The sequence below is a fragment of the Malaclemys terrapin genome, chromosome 6 (genome assembly GCF_027887155.1).
Source record: "Malaclemys terrapin pileata isolate rMalTer1 chromosome 6, rMalTer1.hap1, whole genome shotgun sequence".
NCBI classification, from domain to species: domain Eukaryota; kingdom Metazoa; phylum Chordata; order Testudines; family Emydidae; genus Malaclemys; species Malaclemys terrapin.
In genome coordinates, this window is record NC_071510.1 from 93,338,259 (window position 1) to 93,361,364 (window position 23,106).

A 23,106-nucleotide genomic window follows, 5' to 3' on the forward strand; every position below is an offset into this window, starting at 1 on the left:
CATGGATTTAATTCACCAATACATGCTCCAGTTTTATGCCAGTGGACTGGAATTAAAATCAATTATACTGACATTAAACTGGATGATCACTATGGTGAATTAGATCTCATATTGCTAATCTCTTTTGGTTTCTTTGCATTAATTGTCACTTGTGTTTGTAACTCCTGCCAGATTATACCATCTGTGAATTTCATTAATATCCTAAGCACTTTTTAGACCATTAAAAATATATATTAAATGATACTAGAACTATCATAGATCAGCAAAGTAGCTACTAAACACATCAGTTCCCCTAGTGCATAACCCTTCCTTTTTGATATTTCCATATGTTTCTAGTCCATGTTAGTGTTCTTTTTCCAAGGCAACTTATATTAATTATTTGATTGTGAGACATTGTATTAAATAGTTTATTAAGATCCAAATATATTATATCTACTACTTTCCCTTCATCCACCAATTTTAAAATTCTATCTTAAAAACTAATTAGGTTTTCTGGCAAGAGCTGTTCATTGTATTTTCATGATGATTTTTGTTTATGGTTCCAATAGCCTCTAAATGCTTCCTGATTTTTCCAATTAATATTTGTTTCATTATTTTACTGGGAATAGACCTTAGAATTATGGGACAGTATTGACCAGGATCAGTCTTCTTTCTTTTCTTGAAGATTAGTGGTTCATTTGTTTTTCTCCAGTCTATGAGTACTATATATCCCAATTTTTTATGCTTTTTTAAAAAAAAATAATTGTCAGTGGAATGGTAAGGGACATGCTAGTGCAATCACTTCTTGCATGAAATATGGCTCCAGTCTGACAAGGGCCCTTGTTTCCTCCCTCCCTCCTGCTTCCTTCCCCCACCCTTCTCAATGAGGCAGGAGCAGCCTTAACAGCAGAGGCTTATCCACTGGAGTATTCATACTCCATCAGAGAACAGGAACCAGGAAGCACAGGGACTACTCAGACAGCAGCAGCCCAGATAATTGGCTCCCAACTTGCTCCTGACTTGCAGAACACTGCATCCAGAGAAGAAAAGCTGCTCCAGCTCCTCTGTCAGCTCCCTTAGAGTCCATCAAACCAATCCCTGAAAGCTGCCAGACTGTAGCTGGAGAGGCAGTGCCTACAGCAGATGCTCACCAAGCTTGGAAAGATGACAGCAACTAGCTTCTCTCAGGGGCAGGAAGGAGACTGGGGACAAAGAACCAGTGTCACTTTTATGTTCCCCCAAGAGTAGGGAGGAGTGAACAAAGGAAAGGAAAGAACTCGGCAAACCCAGTTAGGATGCCTGCGGTCCCTTCCCTCCTCAGGCTGAAGCACTATGGAACAGAAGCCTGTTCATTGCCACTAGGGGTGGGGCCTTGTCTTCAGCTTCCTCCTCTTGTTCCTCCAGGCCTGGGTCCCCACTGTTCCTTCCAGAAACTGTAGTCCAGATCATAGAGTTTTGCACTGCGCCTTTTGCACAAAGAATGAGACAAAAGGACAAGCACAGCTCCCCTCATTGCAGAGGGGAAATTACCAAGCACTAGCCACTGAATACCACTTGGAAGATGTCAGCTCAACCAGACACTGCTCAGCAAGATTCCACCCGAGTTGGAGGATGACATTTAGTGCACTGAATGAAGTACACCACATGTTGTGATAGGCATGTGTAGGACTCGTGGATCTTGAAAAGTGTTTTGTGGGGGTTATTGATCATTGTAGCTTTGGAGATATGTCTGCAGGTTTTCTATCAGTTGTTCTGACAGGGTCTGGTGCCGCTTTGAGTTCGTGTGTCCTGGTCTGTGGGAAGTTTGCTTCTGATATTGAGCTTGGAGAGGCTGGGGGTTGTTTGAAGGCCAGAAGAGGGGATTCAGAAAAGATTGTTGTAATAATAATAATCTTTCCTGAACTCCCTCTTCTGGCCTTCAAATGGTAAAGCTGATATAATGCAATTGGGTTTACCCAAAGGTAGATCATGCCAGACTAATCCGATTTCTTTCTTTGAGAAAATAACTCATTTTTTGGATAAGGGAAGTGAAGTAGATCTAATATACTTGGACTTCAGTAAAGCATTTGAAGACAACCGGTTATGCTGAATGGTGAACTATCGGACTGGAAGAAGGTTATTAGTGGAGTTCCTCCAGGATTGGTTTTGGGATCAATTTTATTCAATATTTTTATTAATGAGATTGGCACAAAAAATAGGAATGTGCTAACGAAATTTGCTAGTGATACAAAGTTGAGGGGCATTGTCAGTACAGAGGAGGACTGGAATATTATACAGGAAGATCTGGATCACCCTGAAGACTAAAGTGACAGAAAAGGGATGAAATTCAATAGTACAAAGTGCAAGGTCATGCAATTAGGGTCTAATAATAAGACATTCTGCTACAAGTTGGGGGATCATCAGTTGGAAGAGACAGAAGATGAGAGAGACCTGGGTGTGTGGATTGATCACAGGATGACTATGAGCCACCAATCTGATGTGGCTGCAAAAAAAACCTATTACAATTCTAGGATGTATCAAGTAAGGCATTTCCAGTAGAGATAGATAAATATTAATGCTATTGTACAAGTCAACTGGTAAGACCTCATCTGGAATACTATGTACAGTTCTTGTCATTCATGTTCGAGAGAGATTAATTCAAACTGGAACAGGTACAGAGAAGAGCTAATAGAATGATAGGGGAATGGATGACCTATCTTATGAGAGGACACTCTTAGAGATTGGCTTGGTTAGCTTTCAAAAAGAAGGCTGCTATCTATAAATGGATCAGGAAGGTAAAACCAGAGAAGTGAAGAGCTAAAGGACAGTGTTGGCACAAGAACAAATGGGTATAAACTGGCCACGAACAAATTCAGGCTGAAAATTAGAAGGTTTCTAACCACCAGACAAATGAGATTCTGGAACAGCCTCCCAATAGGAGTTCTGGTGGCAAATAACTTGATTATTTTTGAGAGAGTTGGACAAATTTATGAGTGTGATTATATGATAGGGTTGCTTGTGATGGTAAGGCTTAGCAGCCCTGGGGCTCACTTCCAAGTTTATATCTTGAGTTCCTAAAACCTTATGCTTCAGCCTTCACTCAGCCACTGCCTGCAGGGATTAGGAAAAGAGTCTTTCCTCCCCCCACAAATGTATTCTGGAGTGTTTCTTTTTGGTCTCCTTCCTCTGAAGCATCAGAGATAGCCATGGTTGGAGATGGGACACTGGATGCAGTGGGCCAGTGGTCTGAGGAGGCACTGCGCATTCTCTCTCTCAGGTGCTTGGCTGCCTGGCTTTTGCTCACATGTGCCGGGTCTAACTGATCAGCATCATCTGTGGGTTCAGGAAGGAATTTTTCCCTGATCAGTGACCTTGGTTTTTGTTGTTGTTGTTTATTTTTTGGTTTTGCCTTCTTCTGCAGCATGTAGATTCAAGTCACTTGCCAGGATTATCTGGGTATATCTCACTTAATAATTTCCCTCCATTGCAGGGGCCTTGAGCATTGGTACACATAGGTCCCTCCTATTCTCTGCCTGTGGTATATAATAGTCTAGTCTCCTGTGGGCTGTAATACGTTGATCTGATTTTGGTTGTTGGGTTTAGTGTGTGGGTGCTGGGTGATGTTGGTGGCCGTGATATACAGGAGGTCAGACTAGATGATCTGGTGGTCGCTGTCAGACCATAAAATCTCTGACTCTGGGTGCAATAGGTATTGTCTATCAACCCTGCGTCAGATTGACAATGAATAGGGCACCCCAGACAGGAAAACAGCCCTTAGCATGGCATTAAAAGCTTGTCCTTCGAGTGACTGTCCATATACATATTCCACTTATAGTATGCATGTGCCCATATGCCCAAGAGCAGAGTCTTTTGGCCAGCCGAATCAGTTGTTGTGACTGTGCATGCGTGCTCAGTGTCCTTGTGCCACAAGCCAAGGGCATAAAGGATGGAGCCCTCAGTTCCTTCTCACAGCTGCTGGCTCTGAGATAAAGACACTCACTATCCATTTTTCGTTAATGGTTGGCTGTTTTTCCTATGTATATAGAACTACCCTAGTACAATAGGTTAGTTTTTTGCCCATTGACAACAATTTTTTGATAGGTTTCCTTCCATTTGAAACTTTTATATTTTTTCTTTCCTGGTACTGGGGTTTAGAAACACCTAATCCTGAATCTCCTGGATTCTAGAACAGCCCCTCACATGAGGGTGCTATCCCCATTAATGATGGTAACATAAGATGTCTGTTCTGTTTGGGGGGATCACATCTCTGGGAAATGTGCTGTATGTGAGTCCTTTTCAAAGAAAAGCAACAGAAGGTCCTGTGGCACCTTTGAGACTAACTGAAGTATTGGGAGCATAAGCTTTCGTGGGTAAGAACCTCACTTCTTCAGATGACTTGCATCTCAAAGGTGCCACAGGACCCTCTGTTGCTTTTTACAGATTCAGACTAACACGGCTACCCCTCTGATACTTTTCAAAGAAGACATTAAAAGAGGCTAATCTCCAAATGTTTTAAATGGATAAATCTATGAGACTGTCTTCAGACCATAGGGTGTCTGATCCCCCTGTACATAACATACCTATCTCCAGAAGTGCTAATGTCAGCATGTGGTCTACCCCCCTTTGAGCCGCTTCAGCTGAGACTTCAGCTCCAAGCTCAGGAAAGTTTGATAAAAAACTTTCTGAAAAGAAAATTCAGAGCTTGTATTAGGGAGGTGTATCCCTAACTAAGATTTCCTCAACAAAGTGAGTGGCTTCCCTGGACTGTTAGGCCTGGTCCACACTAACCCCCCATTTCGAACTAAGGTACGCAAATTCAGCTACGTTAATTATGTAGCTGAATTCGAAGTACCTTAGTTCGAACTTACTGCGGGTCCAGACATGGCAGGCAGGCTCCCCCGTCGATGCCGCGTACTCCTCTCACCGAGCTGGAGTACTGGCGTCAACGGCGAGCACTTCTGGGATCGATCCGGGACCGATTTATCGTGTCTAGCAAGACGCGATAAATCGATGCCAGAAGATCGATTGCTTACCGCCGGACCCGGAGGTAAGTGTAGACCTACTCCTAGAGAGGCAAAGAGACTTTGCATCTCAGTATAGCTACTGCTGAAACTTGATGAGGTCTTGGTACTGAGGCTTGGGCACTGAACTGGTATGCAAAGATGATGGCTCCAGCAGCAGCATCTCATGTTGTCCCTTCAGCTTCACTCGTTATACCATTGAAGTGCAGTATGGCTCTTTCAGTAACAACTCTGACTGTTGCTCCACTACTGGTTATGTTGGTACTGATTATGTAGGCACTGCAAACTCCACTCTTTCCCCTTGGCTCTGCTGTTTGTCTCACTGTTGTTATTTTCATGGTATACACACAGAGAAGTTAGATTAAAAAAATACTCTTGCTGGAAGGTTGCAATGTAAAACTACTTTATTTCTTAGGATTCAAAATGATAATACACAAAACCCCAAAATGGAGACAGACAAAGCAGGCTGCTCCCTAAAACAGAGAGCCACTACTCAGCCTGCCCAACTCTAGACTGGCTGTCTGCTGACTGACTCTGATCACACACTTTCCTGACTAGCCTGCAAGCAGGACCAAGAAACTCCTTACAGACCAAAGTGACAGTCTATAATTCCAACAATTTTCAAATAAACCACAACCACACATCGCACAATACTAAAGCATGCCCGGTACCAGGGTATCGCAAGAGCCTGAGTCCACATTGCTTTCTTCAGCTCTAGCACCTGCAGTACCAGGTGTGATGCTGGCAGACTAGGTGCTAGCTCAGGCTAAGGTCCCCAAGCCTCAGTTGAATACTGACAAATATATAGCTGAAATCAGTCTGGCTCATTAGTATTGTTAAAATAAGTATTAGAATTATACAAACGGGTTTAGTATTTTATGGAATGCTTGTAAATTGCATGCATTAATCTCACTTATAACATCTGTATCCCATATTATAAGATAATATTTGAGTATTTGCCTTGTAAGCTTCTGTAACTGTATAAATCACCAGACAGCACAGAGACATTAGTTAGGTTAAAATGCTGATCTGCAACAGAATGTTTTCTCTCTTGACCAAGAAGAAAGGTCCATAGACACCAGATGGACTATAGTGAAACATTAAAGAGGACAAAAGACTTTGTTGGTTAACCTCCTCCCACCCAGTGAAGATGCATCTTGCAAGTAAATTCCTCCCATCAGCTGAGTTTGCAGCTTAAAGTAGAAGTGGGGAAGGGAATAAAAACCCCTAACAAAGAGAAACTGTATCTTTTTGCTGCTTGGACTCTGGAGTACAAGGATTACTAGGCATAAGCAAAAGATCCCCAGTGCTTAGCTTGGGTTTGTCCTAAAAGACATATAGAGCTTGCTTATTATAGAAGCTTCTATTACCTTGGAAACTTAAGACTGTAACTCATTTATGTATGTGTTTATCTGCTTTAACCTTATAAATAACTCTGTTTCCTTTTCCTGTATAATAAATCTTTATATAGTTTATTGTAGGATTGGCCCCAAGCGTTGTCCTTGGTGTGATATCTAAAGTGCAGTTGACCTGGGGTAAGTGACTGGTTCTTTGGGATTGGGAGTAACCTGAATATTGCTGTGATACTTGGTGAAAGGGACCATCTGTCACAAAGTTAAGCTTACCTGGGTGGCAAGACAGATCAGAGTACCCAAGGGGACTGTGTGTGGCTCCATGTTAACTCAAATAATAGTGCATGAGGAGTTTACACTTGATAATTGATTGGTGAAATCTAAGTATGGAACTTACCACCGATTTGGGCTCTCTGCCCTGGTTCTTAACAATCTTCCCTGAGGTTGGTAGTCATACTCTTGATCCACAGCAGGACAGCTTGACACCAGATCCATCTTTCTCTATGGTAGCAAGTACCTCTAGGCTCAATCCTTTACACCTGTTACCTCTATGCCACTATTAGACAGAGATTGATCTTTTTCATCAGCATCTGAGGATAGTATGAGGGATTGTCATAGGTACTCTCCAAGGGTGTCTCTTCCTGTCTTGTATGGATCACGCAGGGACTCTAGAGACTCCTCCTGTGATAGAACCTATGGAGTCCATTATTCTGGACATGGATCATGATTTTTTACTCCATGGCTACCTATAATTTATCCCAACATACCTGTCTGACTGTATTGGAAACCTTGGGGATCACATGGGCTGGAACCTCACACTGGGAGATCTCCACTCTCAAGAGATTTTCCTCTGTTTTTGCTACTCAACCTGTTCTGTTCAGTAAACTTTCGTCCATCTGCTCAGCCTGAGGATCCAGTGAAAAGAATCCATCTCACTAAGCAGACATATTGGGCCCTTTGGTTATTTCCTTGTTTTATCCAGATGAGACAGTAGTCCTGCCTAGCATATCACAGCTGGATGATTCTCAAGGGTTTCAGGATCTACTCAAGGGGGCATAGGATTCATATCCCTCAGGAGGTGCAGGATCCCGCACATAAAGTGACATTCTTCAGTCCTCTGCTGCTGGGAGAATATCCTTCCCATTTAATGAAGCTATAATGGATTCTGCATGAATCCTGTGGCAGACTCCTGCTACAGCAGCTCCTATGTTCTGGAAAGCAGATAAAAATACCATGTCCCTTCCACGGAGGTTGAATTCATATCCTCTGCCTGGCACCCAGTGGTTAGTCAGGCATGAAAAAGGCAACAAAATAAGGCAACATCAAGAAAACAGGAACCAAAGTGCTTGGTCAAAAATAATTCTTGTTACCTAGTTTGCAATTTAGAATGATGAATTATCAGATCTGTTGCCCAGATACAATTTTTGGAATTACAAAAGGATAATGGCATTTTCAGACAAACTACCACCAGACGTTAAAGGAGAATTTTCTTCACTGGTCACTGAGGATCACTTGATGGCCAGAACCAATCTGCAAGCTGAACTTGAAGTGGCACATGCCACCTCAAGATCAATAGTAATGAGGGGAGTCTCATTGCTTCAGAAGTCTTGTTTTTCGTGGGAGGTTCAGTACACTGTGGAGGATTTGCTATTTTAAGGGCCAGACTTGTTAAGTTTCAAAGTGGACAGTGTCCTTCATACCCTGAAGGGTTCTTGAGCTACACTTAGATCCCCCAGGGTATCTACCTTAGGACAGGTTTGAGAACATGTCTTCCTTAATATCTCACATAGAGTCAAACCCAAACTCCACAGTGAGGATGTGTTTTGGTCTTCTTGGGGACATGGCTTCATGCACCTTTTTAACGACAAATGCCACACTACTGCTGCAAGCAGGGCTTTGTAAGGTTGGTTTATGTTCCCACCAGATGTCATTTGGATATGTCTCTGTGTGTGCCTCCACTGGTTCTATCCTCCCTGAAATGGTGGAAGTAGCCCAAGAATGTATGCAAAGGAGTACCATTGCCATCAACGACTAATGGATGCTTTACTGTTGGGAGGGGGATCCCATATGGAACATATGGATCAAAGCCTCTGGACTCTTTGGGAAGCACAAATGCACATAAACTTGCTGAATATCAGACCAATGTTCAGAGCTTATGAGACATTCATACCTCACATTGAAAATCAATCCATCCGAATAATGACTGACAATTCAATCATGTTTTATAGAAACAAACAAGGAGGAGTAAGATTTTCCCCATTGTGTCCAGAGGCAATCAGCCTATGAAATTGGTATATTTGACACTGAATCTTCCTCACAGCTGTGTACTAAGCAGTTCTGCAGAGCAGCTTGGTGGACAAACTGAGCAGACACTTCTCAAATCATGAATGAGAGATCAAGGACTTGATCTTTCATGACATCTTCTCAGATAGAGGCTATCTTCGGGTGGACCTGTTTGCAATATACAATAAGAAATTTCAGGCCTTCAGTTCAAGAGTGGGTTTCAGCCCAGGCTTCCTCTCAGATGACTTTCTGATTTTGTGGTCAAGGACCCTAATGTATGGATACCTACCAATTCAGTTGATCCCAAGGGTCTTGCAGAAAATCAGACTGGACTCAGCCAAAACGATATTAATTGCATCAGCATGGCCAAGACAATTTTGGTTCCCTAACATGCTGAATCTCTCAATCTGTCAGCCAAAGAAGTTACCTCTTGTTCCAGACCTGCTGATGCAGCTCTCCATCTCATGGCCTAGCTACTGGATGGATTTCAGACCTAGAAAAATCTTGTTCCAGATATGTACAAAATATATTAGTATATAGTAGAAAAGATTTTAGGAGACAAATCTACTTGGTATATTGGACAAGATTTTTCTTTTGGTGTCAGCAGAAATCTGCATACACATTCACAAAGCACTATTCTATCATCAAGTCTTCTGAATCAGATGCTACTTTTGGAAAGCCTGTACTCCAATCTCTGTTCTTCTAGATTCTGAGCTCTCACCTCCACTGCATTGCTCCACTGCAAGTCACCATAAATGCAATATGCATATGGGTAACTCTTGAAGGAGAAAAGTTACTTGCCTGTATAGTAACTGGAGTTCTTCAAGATGTGTTGTACATATACATATTCCATCATTCCACTACCCATCCTGCTTCTCCTGTGCTTCGGAGTCCTATATCCTTCAGATTCCATGGTGGAGAAGGAAGCGAGTGGCATTTGGCCCACTCCATTCTTTATGTCCTTGGTGTTGAGCATGAGGACACTAAGTGTGCACACGTGTGACCATAATGGACTCTGCTTTCCAAAAAACTCCAATCTCAGGCATGTGCGGGCACATGCACATCATAAATGTAATATGCATATGGAGAACACATCTCAAAGAAATCTAGTTACTGTACCCATAAGTAACTTTTATTTCCTGTCCTGTTAGAAAGTCAAATGCAGAGACACTCACTGAAAAGCTAAGGGTGGATGCTGCCATATCAGGGGTGCCAAAGAGGATGATGGTTCCTAAGGAAAGAGAAGCAGCTTTTCAAGGATCTCTTTGACTGGCAAAGTGAAGCATCCCCGGAAATATCCTCTGTGATCCCAGGCCTGATATTAACTTCAGTTTATGCAGCATGTACCTCAAAAATGGAAGTGGGGTAGCTACTGTAGCATGGCAATTATCCAGAGGCCAAAAATGAGGAGCTTGAATTGACTGAAACTCCTAGTTTTGGGCTCAGCTACTTGCACTTCTGGTGTGAAGTCAACCATCTGGTTGACTTCTGGAATTATGGCTGCCACATCACCTCAGTGTCAGGCAGGAGAGCCCTGTTGCTAAAAGAGTGGGCAGTGAATCTTTCCTCCAGACTAGCAATTCTGCCTTTCACAGGGAGCTATCTTTCCAGGGAAGATTATTGGAGAAGAGCCAACAGTCCTTAGCCACAGTAAAAAACAAAAGTCTATCCCAAGAGAAGCCCAGATGGCCCCTAGGATTGCAACAGGAGCAGATCCAGAGAGACTAGGACTTTATCACCTAGGGAACAAAACCAGTTCAATAGGAAGGCAGACTTAATTGGATTAGTCCCTTTCACTAGCAAAGAAGTAACAAACATCAGGAATCCGTTCAAACTTTAAACAGTCAACCTGAGAAGCAGGGGTCTGAGTGCAGAGGACCAGAATGAGGGGAAGGCAGGAGAAACTCTTTCAGACCTGAGCGCAAGCAGCATCCTATCAATGAGTCCTGGACACACACACACAGATATGCAACTGAGTTCAATGTGAGATCTTTTGGCAACTGCTTCATTCTATTGCCTGTGACACATTGGCCAACTGATAAGGTGCTCAGGAGACCCTAACCTAAACAATCTCCTAAACATATAGGCCATCACCTTAGTCGGAGAGATCAGAAGGCCCCAAAAGTCTATTCCATCTATTTCACTGTCTCCATATCAATGGGAAATTGTCATCCAGTCCTGCTCTTGAAAAGAGTCATCATCTTCCTCAGGATCTTGAGTTTCAGAATGATGTCATTAAAGGCAGTTATTTAAGAAGTGAGCCCAGACAAACTCCTACACTTCATGAATCTCCAGAATATGTACCCGTATGTGTTGCTCCTGCAGTCTCATTAGAAGATGTATCTGCAATTTGCTGTCCTGGATCATCACCTTTAGTACCAAGTCTTCTCCTGTAGCCTTCAGAAGAAAGGTCATATGCATCATCCCATATCTGGACAAATTGTGTCAGAAGCTTCATCCCAGTTGTGGTGGAGGAGTTCAGTGGTTACTGGAAAGTCATGGATTAGTGATAAGCAAGAAGTGTTCCATCAATCCCACAGCAGAGTCTTTGTACCTGGGAGCAACTTTCAACAGCGTTTTACGTAGATATTTCTTATGCAGGATACAATAACGAAGGTATATAGCCAAGTCACAGACCACAGTATTTTACTGCTTGGAGGCTCTTGAATTGGTGGCAGTGAACCTGGGAGAAGTGCTCTGTGTATGCTATTACCTATACTCTCTTCAGCACATCATCCTCTTGCACTGAAGTGGAATAGGTAGATTCCCTCAAACCTTTTAATATTGCACAGGTTGTCCAAATCTTTCTCGGGTGATGTCTAGCAGAGGAAAACTGCAAGAAGGAGATCCTCTGGACTTGCTAGTGAGAAGGAAATTTTGATCATGGATGCGTGGAGGGTCCCATTTAGGAAATCCATGTCAGGTGTTCAGTGGTCAAAAGGAAGGGTCTATAAACATGCTGCAGGCCAAGGTGGTGAGGCTTGCTTTGTTGCACTTCCAAGAAAAGCTAAAAAATCTCAGCAATAAGAATTCAATTACACAATGCCATAACATGCATAATATGCATCAGTCACCAAGGAAGCACAAAAAGTCAATGAATTTCCAGGGAATCAGACCTATTGATAACTTCGGCTGAAAAGTTCTATCATTCTGTCATCAGTCCACACTGAGAAAAATAAATACTCAAGGAAAATATGAGCTAACCACCCCCACTCCAGGTCTTTGCCTGTGTATGTGAAAGGTGGGACAGGCCTCAGATGGTTCTTATGGCATTCGGGAAAAGCAGAGAAGTCCCAAAGTATTTCAGCAGGTACAAAGAAGCAGGAGCAAAACAAATGTCCTATTAAATCCCTAGACTGTCAATCTACTGCACCGTTTCCCCCCTCCCATTCTGCTTAGAGTCACGTAGAAAGTTGCCAGATCAAGAGGAGTCTTCACATTCATAGCCCCAGACTGGCTGAGAAACCTGTGATACCTGGACCTGGTGAACATGTCTATGTTCTCCCCTCCTCCACTCTTCACATCTTCACTGGCTCCTGTTAATTCTGTGGTTTCTTCACAAAAAGTGATCTCTGCAATCAAGGAAGCCATCAGATTCAAAGCCATACTCTAGGATTTGGAGAACTTTATATGGCAAAGTGAAGACAGTGCCATTCAAAGCCATGGTACCAGTCATAAGTGAATTTCCTACAACTGGTCTAGTCTTTGGCATGAGGGTCAGTTTCATTAGAGTTTAAGTTTCATTACAGTAACTATTGTGGATTTCAGAGATTTAATGGACATGGTCTCAATAGGCTGCCACACCAGTATTGTGGCCAGGTTTCTGCAGGCAGCAAATAAGGTAACACTGGTAGTTTATCCCCTGGTTTCTGAATGGAATTTGAAACTGGTGATGAATGTTTTTATGGTTCCTCCTTTTTGAATATTGGATAAGGATTTCCCAATAATTAATATGCTTAAGTACTGTTCTTATTTTTAGTAGCAGTGTATGTTTAGCAATAGGAGAGCAAGGCCTTATCTTCAAGCAATAGTATATGATTTTTCACCAGAATAAGAGGGTTGCTGGGTGCTCTGCTGTAATTCAAGGCCAAGACTTGCTGGCCTTTCACCTGAACAGGGAATCCATCCTACCCACTTTCAGCCCCTAAGATTCCTAAAGAGGAAAGACTGCATTACTTGGATGTCCATAGGGCCTTACAGACTTTCTTTAAAAAGATGCCACAGTTTTGGCCAAAGTCTCAAAGATCTTTCATCCTATAGGATTTAAAGGTCAAGTGGCCTCCAATTCCACCATGTGTAGATGGATTAAGGTACTGATCAGAGAGACTTTTATGTTAGATCAGAAAAGGAAACATCAGATCTTTAAAGGTCACAATACCTATTTACTAGGCTTTCCATAGGCAGAAAGAAGGAACTTCTTTAATAGGGCGTTGCAGATTTTTCTCCTGGGTTTCTGCCCACATCTTTGTCAAACAGTACAGAAAAGGTTTACAGTTGTGGCCTTTTCAGGAGGGTATTGCGGGCAAAAATGAGTGATAATCCCATCTATACAAAAATTAACTGCTTTGGGAGGTTTCAATATCTGGACTAGTATGGAACATACTAAGAGAGAAGGTAGAAATTTTCTTTAGCTGCTAATTTTCTTTTTTGAGATCTTCTGTATCAGTCCGGGCCCCCATCCTGCAAAATTTGAGTTTCTATCTCATTGCTGAGAGTTTCAGTGCATAGTCATAAACCAATACTCAGATTGCTACAGTTTAAGTTATTTGTTAGTGGTTATTGAATAGTGTTAGTCTAATTTTTTTCTTTGGAACTACTTTAGAAATATTCAACTGAAGGCTGATGTGGCTAGACCCTTATTATGGAGGGTATGACATCATCATAGTCTTAGTGTTCTGTCTCTATAGAACATCTCAAAGGAAGATTTAACAGGTAAGTAAAATTTCCCCTTCTTCCACATTAGTGGGTCTTAATAATGCCTTCTATTGGACCTTTATTCATTATGGTCTGAGCCTGCAAGGTGCTAAGTGCCTCCTGTGCCTTGTCAAGTGTTCTCAACTATCTTAGAAGCCAATATGCTTAAGAGGCTCTCAGCCTAGTGGATTCAAGTCCCTGATTTCTCACTTTGCCATAGCATGTGAATATGAGATTTGGGGAAGTCACTCTCTTACTTAAGTAGCTCATTGTTGCTGTTTCCAGTCCACCCTATTGTTCTACATTTTGGATAATAATTTGTCTTTTGTTTAATTTAGGAACTTCCTTCTGATGCAAATATAGCCGTATATTTTTATCCAACAGATATCTTGGTAGTTAGTTTTTAGATTTCTTAAACTCTGTGATTCTGTAGGTGATTTCCTTAGAAGCCAGACCAGTTTAAATAATAAAGAACCAATTTCTGTAATAATAGACTTATTACCTATTTTCTGATGTTGTGTTTGCAGGTAGTATGCTCTGTCTATCTGTTAGTCTATTATTAATTAAGAAAATCAATGGTATGATGGCTCTGTGATGACTTGGGTTAACTTGCAAGATGTTGAAGGGCAGCTGAAAGTGAATTAGGCCAGTTTGTATGCATTTTTAATTCTGAGAATATTGAAATAAAAGTATGTTCAACTATTTCTGGGGCTTCATGAATCACTCAGAGTTTCATTTCAATTAAGTTCCATTCCAAGTGTAAGGTGCATTTATTTAGCCTGGCCTTCATTAACAAACACACACAGTACAGCCGACACAAAATAAAAATAAACAACCCTCAAGATGAGGGCAGTAGAAGAACATGAATAGAATAGAATATGACTGCTGAAATGCCTCAGATCCTGGAGATATATATCAGAATACCAGTCAGTCCCAAATTAAATACAGATCAAGGATTGGAAATTTCAGTCATCTGAGGTTCATGGTTTGGTATATAAAAATACTGGCCCTCTGCCAAAAAGCACTCTTACCTGAGGAACCAGTGACACACTTAAGGTCTGATATCTTATGAATCACCAGGGCTAGAAAAGAATGATGTATTTCATAAAAAAATGGAGACTCTGGAGATACAAAGTATCAGAACTTAAAATCACATCTTTCTAATTACCATCTTGCTTTCCCTCTCTTCTTGCTTCAATTCTAAGCTGTTTATAGTTGATGCAATTTTAAAAGTTCCTGGAGTCACAAATCAATTATTTATACCATCTTAGAGCAACTACAAATCTTTGAAAAGAATATAGCAATAATTTCCCAGCATTACCGCGTTTTAAGAGATTGACCATTATAATTATAGCAGAACTCAAGTAAAGGAAAAAGCGCAACATTGTAATTAGAATAGGATGATTTTAAAGCATGAGTCACCTAATATATTTTTTAACATTTTCTTGTGGTGTTGAATGTTTACTTTATAAAACTTCTCAACAGTCCCACAACATTTAAATAAAAGTTAAAGGGCCAAATCCTGAATTGGCCAGTGCCCAATTTTGTGGACTACTAAAAATTTTTATAAAGTTAATATTTAGCAACAGATTGATCCCATGCTTTCTAGTCTAATATCTCACAATCTTTCAGGGCCAGAAATACTTCGGTGGACCAGTACTAATGCTTTTGGAACAGTAAACTTTTCCTAATATTCTTCCTGAACAAAACATCAAAGAAAAAAAAAAGTTTGCTGCACCCTGATCCTTTATAGACAGCATAGTAGCTGAAAACATTGGGGAAAATAGCAAATTATTTATTAATTCTATTTAAGGAAAGCAAAATTGAGCATTACTGCAGAATCACTGAAAATCAAAGGGAGGGACTTTGATATGAGACATGAGCAAATGTAGGCCAGGTAATCTACTATAATGTCAGTCCTAGGTAAAAGTCTAAAAAAAATAAATACAAGTTGGAGAGTGAGAGAATGGGTTAAGGAACACATTTAGCAACTAGAACAAACATGGTTTTACTTCCTCCCCCTACAAAAATCTAACAGACTGACCTATTTTTTTTCTTATGCAGAAGTCTAGATTATGTACAGAGAGAATGACTATAATGCTTTTTGTCTTAGACTTTAAATATGGTTGTACTCTGAAAAGTATCTGTTCAAATGGCATCTTCTTACTCAGTCTCTGTGTATATTCGGAGTCCTAACTGCTTACGCTGGTGACCAAAGTAAGTTTTTGCTACCCATTTTCTCTTGTTAGCACTGCCAAGCCAATAAAGATCAACTAGAATGCAGGTTTATAAACTGGACAACAAATCAGCTCAATGGAATTCAATGGAAAAAATGAAAGTGTGTCACAGTTGGGAGCATTTAGGACCCAATCCTGCACACCCTAACTCCTGTGAGTAGTCCTTATTCATGTTAATAGTATAGTCCCATTCAAAATAAATGGGAGTAATCACTCTAAGGACTGCTGTCATGGGTGAGGGTTTTTAGAGTGAGATCCATAGTGGAACTGAAATATGATGATTGCTTTTAAGTTTGTTTATCAGTGACCTAGAGCTGGGCTGTGCCTGTGGCATGGCAGAATTTATTGATGTCATGAGAATATGCTATATCCAAAATGAAATGGATAATCTTCAAAACTACTGTATTTATACTAAAGATGGTCCTAATTCATATCTAGAGCTAAACTTCCCCAAAGTTCAAGGAGAATTTGATTCAGTGATCCAACTAATGCCCATCTTGAATTTAAACATACTGGACCAAATCCTGCAAACCATACTTAGGCTCTGATTCTGCAAATATTTATGCAGGTGTTTAACTTTATGCACGAGTAATCCCATTAGACTAGTCATCAGGGTAAAGGTAAACAAATGTGTGAATATATGTAAGGATGTGCGTTAGGACTGGACTACACTGAAAAGTTATATTGGCATAATTACTTCTCTCAAGGGTGTGAAAAATCCACACCCGCTGAGAGATGTAGGTAAATCAACCTAATCCCCAGTGTAGACAGTGCTAGGTTGATGGAAGAATTCTTCGGTCAACCTAGCTAGTGCCTCTTGGGGAGGTGGAGGACCTACAATGATGGGAGAACCCCTCCTGTCACACTAGTAAGTGTCTACACTGAAGGGGTACAGTGGTGCAACTGCAGTGCTGCAGCTGTGTCTTTACTAAGCCTTACTAACAGGTAAAGTATGGAGTGAAAAAGGACAGAATAAGGATTCAGGATTGATCCCATATTTTTATATATGTGTATATAAATGTGTTATTTATATATGTTATTGATATATGTAAACTTGATATAAAAGATACACAATTGATACACGGTATAATAATTTATCAATATGTTAATAAGAAAATATTTAATAGAATCAACTAAAAGATTATACATGTTTACATTTTACAACAGATACATATGTGTATATTATCAATATACTGTAAAAATATGACTGAATATCTCTATAGATGCAGTGATTTCCACATAGTTATGTATTATAAAAATATGCGAGTTTTGTAAAGTTTAAAACCTATTTTCAATGTTAGTATGCTGTTTGGTCTGAGAGCAGACTTTCCTCCAGCACTGAATGCTGATACCCCATGCTATCCCAGCAACTAAAGGGTTAAAATAGACACTGCCAGCCACCACTGATAGGAAGTCCCCACAGCAGGGAGGATAAAAGGACTGGAAAGCAGAGAGGTGGGGCAGCTACCAAAAGGGAGTTAGCAGGCTGGAGGAAGGAGCTTCTGTCTGCAGGCTACCAGAAAGCAGCCCAAATACAGCGCCCCAGGAAGGGAATGATCTGACCAGAAGACTAGAGAGATTGCAGAGACCCAAGGGGAAGGTAGGAAGGAGCTCAGGGCACTGGAAGGATTGATATCCTTCTGACCCTGTTTACTTAATTTGAGGGCCCTGAGCTGGAACCCCTTGGAGTGGGCGGGCCTGGGTTCCCCTACCAACCCCTGAAGGACGGGAGAGTGGAGGAAGCGCCTCAGACTCTGGAGCACTAAGAATGAACTGATCCTCCTGTTGGGCTACACGAGCTCCAGGGGCTGTGCCACATTTGGCCAGAGAGAGGAGCCGTCAAGTTGACATGCTGGGCTTTGGGTATGCTGCTGAGATTTCTGGGGATTAGTATTGTCATGTGAGTACCGAAGGGGGCTAGTATGTGCTGCATCTGGTTTTTAGTACTTTATCTCAAACAGCCCCATAGTACAATGGCATCTGCAGGGCTGCAGCGGTTTTCACTATTGCAGAAACAAGGCCATAGTGATGAACACATTTTAAAGTAGGTCTTCCCATGTGCCAATAAATTGATCAAAGCTATAACAGCTCTTTGCTGTGATGGTAAACTTGAGAGCTTAAGCCTGTGAAGTTCAAAGAAGAGGATGCTACAATATCTTTTGTAGAGTATATTAAATCTAATCAGGACTAGGAATTTATAGACTCTCCTGAAATATTAAAATAAAAAACTAAGTTTAGGTTAAAAGTATGCCAGGGAGTGCCTTACTCTGATCTCATCCCAATTTTACATTGGTGTAGCTAAATTAATTTCAGTGGAGATACTCTTATCTTATATACTTACGGGCTGTTTAATTGTGGTATAGATGTGGGCCTGTAGCCCGAGCCCTGTGAGCCCGAGTCAGCTGATACAGCCAGCCACAGATGTTTAATTGCAGTGTAGACATACTCATAGAGTGCAATTAGACTCAGGCTCAGAAAGTCTCACAGATATACACTTATGGAATCCCCCTAACATTAAGAAAAGGGACGTTGATGGAACACTTGTAGCATCTAGGTGTATAAATAAATTGTATAGTGATTCTGGATCACATTCTCAGGTTAAAAATTTTCACCATATTTGTGGTACAGAGAGATTTTTTCCCCTCCCCCTTAACCAAACACTGTCAAGGGTACTGTGGAAGTTTTTTCAGCTTTATCTGGGGCACCTAAATGGGATAATTGGTTAAAAACAGAAAGCACAATAAATTTACTGCAATTTCAGTGTTGTGGGAATTGAGGCACCTTTGTCCTTCCCATTGGCCTTGTCAGTTTCTTCATCCTCATCTATGTTTCTGTGGTTTCATTTGGATTTTAATCATTGGCCCAAATCACACCTACTACTTTTGTGCTTAGAGAGGGGACCTCCATGCAGAAGTGTGGCCAGATGCCTCCATAACATTCCCTTAGAACCTGTTTGACCTCTCTCTGTGTTGTCTGGCATCTGCACTGGAGGGGGTAATAGAGACGGAGATGGTCAGGGTGGAGGATCAAGAGTGAGACATATAGCTCTTCCGGCCTCATGGAAATTTTGTGGAAAATTTTAATACAGCCTCAATCTGTATTCATTTTTTTTTTTTTTTGCATAGCCTCCCCAGGACCTTCAGCGGTCAGAGGGGAGTCCCTGGTAGCAGGGTTCTATTTTTCATAACTCATGGCAATTCTGTTCCAAATTTTCTTAATTTATAAAATACAGAGTGTCAGATTTCTGTACTTCTATAGAAGTTTATAAAATGCGTCAATCATCCAAGTACTTTGAAAGAAATAATAGTTCTGGAATAGAATGAAAGAGAGAAACCTAAATTATTCAGTCTTGGTAATGGTGATGTAATCTAGCCCCTTTAAGTGAATGACTGCTTTCTAATCATTCTCTTGGTTTTCTTATTACTATGTCTATTTGGACTTCATTATAATGAGAGTGCTTTCATTAGAGCAGAGGAGGCAAGCTTCTGAATATTCTTAAGGGACTTTAATTTAGATGATTTGAAATTAACATGAAAGATCTATAATTCTCCTTGCGATTAAGGATTTTTTTTGGGTGTATGGAGGATGGTGGAGAAAAGTAGTTTTATAGATTAAGGCCTGATCCTGTAAACTAATATGAATAGGCAGACCCTTATGCACACACAGAGCTCCATTGAAGTCAACAGGGCTTTGCAGGCATCTGACCGTGCCATCAGCTTGCAGCATTAGGACTTAAAAATCCAGTGCTGCACCACTGAAATCAGTGGAAATTTCCCCATTGTCTGCAATAGTAGCTAGAGCAGATGCTAGATGCTCAATTCTTCACTGCTTTTTAAGCAAAATTCCTGTTTGACGTTTGTCTGAACAAGGAGTGCAGAACCAGGTGGTAGGTGATGCTTCTGCACTATTTAAAATATTGGTCTGTGTTCTTTCCACACCCAAAGTGATCAGTGCAAACAATGAAACATTTGGGTGCACAGGAAATGTAAGATCAGGCTCATCAACAGCTGCTGCGTTAAAAAAAGAAAAGAAAATTTTACATTGACAACTGGGTTAAAGAAGAAAGGACTCTGGTTATTATCTCTGAATCCTTTGCATTTGGTGTTTTGAAGATGTATTGGGGAAAATGCTTTGAGCCCTGATCCTGCAAACGTTTGTGCATGTGAATAACTTTACACTTGTGAGTAGATCCATTTAATTCATTGGTATTACTAACTGCATAAAGTTACTTGTGTGTTCACATGATCGATGCCTTCATTGATACTTGCCTTTTTTAATGTTCAGTGTTTTTTCCTTCAGTAGTTTTGTTGAAATATTTAGAAAATATGAAGAAATTAGGGTTAAAAATTAAGACAATACAATGCATAATTAAAGGGTGTTTTTCTCTTATTTATCTCCAAATAAAAAGTAATGAATTTTTTTTTAAATGTTGGCATAGGGATTCTTTAAAAATTCTAACATATTCACATGTGAAATTAAAGTAAAAAAGCATCTGTCCTATTTTATGCACACTAAATAAAACTGAACAATCATATTTAGCAAAACATAAAGCTTTCTAACAAAGGAACTCTGTCTGACTTTTGGCTTTCTTTATATTATTTGTTCCACTGCATTAAAATATTATTGTTGAACATGGGCATACTTTGAAAAAAACGACAGTGATTATAAAGAAGAAAACATTAACTTTTTAACGAATGATGACCCTCACTGAAATGTGAAATTTGTCAGATTAAACGCTACTAATGCATTAGAACAGAGACCTTTGGCTCCAGGTATTTTGTCATTCACCCCACCTCTTATTGGCATATTTAAAAACCATAGACAATTTTTACCACACTATCTATTTCTTTGCCCAGATGGAAGAATATAGATTAAGGACCCAATCCTGCAAACACTTAAGCATATCTTTATATACTTGGGACTTGTCTATACTTGAAATGATACAGCAACACAGCTGCAGCACTTCAGTGTAGACACTATCTATGCCGCTGGAAGGAGTTCTCCTGTCGGCATAGGTAATCCATATCCCTGAGAGGTAGTAGCTAGGTTGATGAAGGAATTCTTCTGTTGACATCGCTGTCTACACCAGGGTTAGGTCAGTTTAACTATGTTGCTCAGGAATATGAATTTTTCACACCCCATAGTGATGTAATTGGGGCAACTTAACTTTTTAATGTAGACCAAGCCTTGAATATTCCCACAGAAGACAGCGGAGTTCTCACATGCATAAGGTTGCACAAGTGCTTAACTGTTTGTAGGATCAGTACTAGTCCTGAAGGGTTACACGACATTTATTTTATTGGTTTCATTTTTTGTTTTTAATTCTACAACTAGAGGTGGTTATGTTTCCAATGAGAACAAATAGGCTTAGAACAGAAATGAAAATCAGTCTTGTGTGGCTCAGAAATTATTTAAATTTTTTTAAAGATAACATTAAATCCATTTAATTGTCTAAAATGAGTATTTTTGTTAATTAATATTAATTCATGAGAAATTATTCTGATCTCTTAATTCCCTCCTAATTATAATTTTTCACCATGGGTGTACCATTTCACTGTTTGTTTATTTGCAACCTTATCTGTTTCACACACCCAATGCTGTTAAAACTAAGAACTAAATACATGATATCATAACTGTGATTAACAGTCAATAGAGTTCCTAATTCCTTTGGTCCTTTATGTTGAACAGTTCAGGCCGTGGTACTTGCCTTGATAATGAGCCTCCCAAGCGTGACTTTCTTTATCCTGCTGTGGCCCCAGGTCAGGTGTATGATGCTGATGAACAGTGTCGCTTCCAGTATGGAGCAACATCCCGCCAATGTAAATATGGGGTAAGAAGTCTTAATCCTTATGCTGAGTGTTCTGCTTAGTCATTTGTATATATTCCTTCATGACAAAAAATTTAGTTAGATACAATACTGAGTGACACAGTTTTCCTATAGTAATCCATGCAATACCGCCTGTGTAAATAAAGAGCAAGAGGTTTTAATCCTTATGCTGCATCTTTTGCTTGAGTCATTTGTGTATACTGTATTCCCAAATGTTTGGGTAATAATGAATGTATGCAGTGTTGTGGTAGCTGTGTCAGTCCCAGGATATTAGAGAGACAAGGTGGGTGAGGTTATATCTTTTATTGGACCAACTTCTATTGGTGAGAAAGACAAGCTTTCGAGCTTACACAGAGCCTGATCTGAAGAAGAGCTCTGTGTAAACTCGAAAGCTTGTCTCTCTGGATATTAATGAGTTGGATAAGTGTCTTTTAAGTAAGGCAGGCCAAATAGCTGATTAGGCTCTGTCCTGCTTCCTTCGAAGTCAATTTAAAAACTCTCATTGACTTCCAGAGGAGCAGAATCAGGCCCACAATGTATCAAATCTTGAAATATGAAGTTTGTGGTGCTGACTTTAATTTTTTAATTTAAAGCTACATTTTGCAGCCATTTTCTACTTCTTTTTTTTTTTTTTTTTTTGCCAGGTCTATCTGTTTCAATTCATATTTCCTGGCATTGAGGTTGTTTCACACACTGCTCAAACCTCCTACTAAAACAGATAATTGGGCAGGAACACAGAGTAATGAGAAACTAAATAGCCAAAAGGGATACTAAAATAGCTGCTGATAAGAATGGCAGAGTGAAAGATTTATTCTCCCCCACCAAATTTCAGTTGAATTTCCAGTAGGGTTAGCAATAGCTATTTGCACACTGCTATTTTAAACAGTTTATGCAATGTATTTTAAAATATTGTTTTAAAGAAAATCTTGCAGCCCAAGATTACATCTGTTACAATGATGCTTTCATCAATGATAGTCATCAGATAGTTTCAGTAGTTGAAGATTAAATCTGAATAAAGCTAGAAAAGTTCGTTTTGTAGTTTACAATAGTAAACTATTATAATGAAACCAATGTATAATATACGGAATAAAATTAAAATATTTAGATCATTCAAATAAACAGTAATCATTGCACTTGCAGTAATCACTTCTAATAGGGCTAAAATACAGAGGGAGTTTGTTTTTAATAACCCTTGGGTGATAAATCCGTGTTATTCTTAGGATGGATCTTATGTGATCATATAGGGCAATGGATTTAAAAATTGTATGTCGCTGGCTGGCTGGGTGGGTCTCCCATTCTTGACCCCCCACCAAAGCACTTTTGGCCTTTATTGTTTCTCTTTAAGTTCTTACTCCTTACACCTTCTGGTTTGAGGGCCCTGTTTTCTCTCAGTACATCTAGGGCACACACATCCTTTTTTCTCCTTTCAAATTACCATCACACTCTCTGTACTTTCAGAATAAGAAAATTTTCAGGCATTTAAACCATTATAGGGACCATGCCCTTTTGAAGTA

General features: G+C 40.2%; 1 protein-coding gene across 1 annotated transcript in view; it reads left to right on the plus strand.

Moving 5' to 3' along the window:
* ADAMTS6 (ADAM metallopeptidase with thrombospondin type 1 motif 6) overlaps positions 1-23,106 on the plus strand; it is a 310,431-nt gene that overhangs the window by 153,069 nt on the left and 134,256 nt on the right. Inside the window, exon 11 of the mRNA XM_054031218.1 lies at positions 21,454-21,595. Coding sequence (XP_053887193.1) covers positions 21,454-21,595 — 142 coding nt within the window. The remainder of the gene's footprint in view (positions 1-21,453; positions 21,596-23,106) is intronic.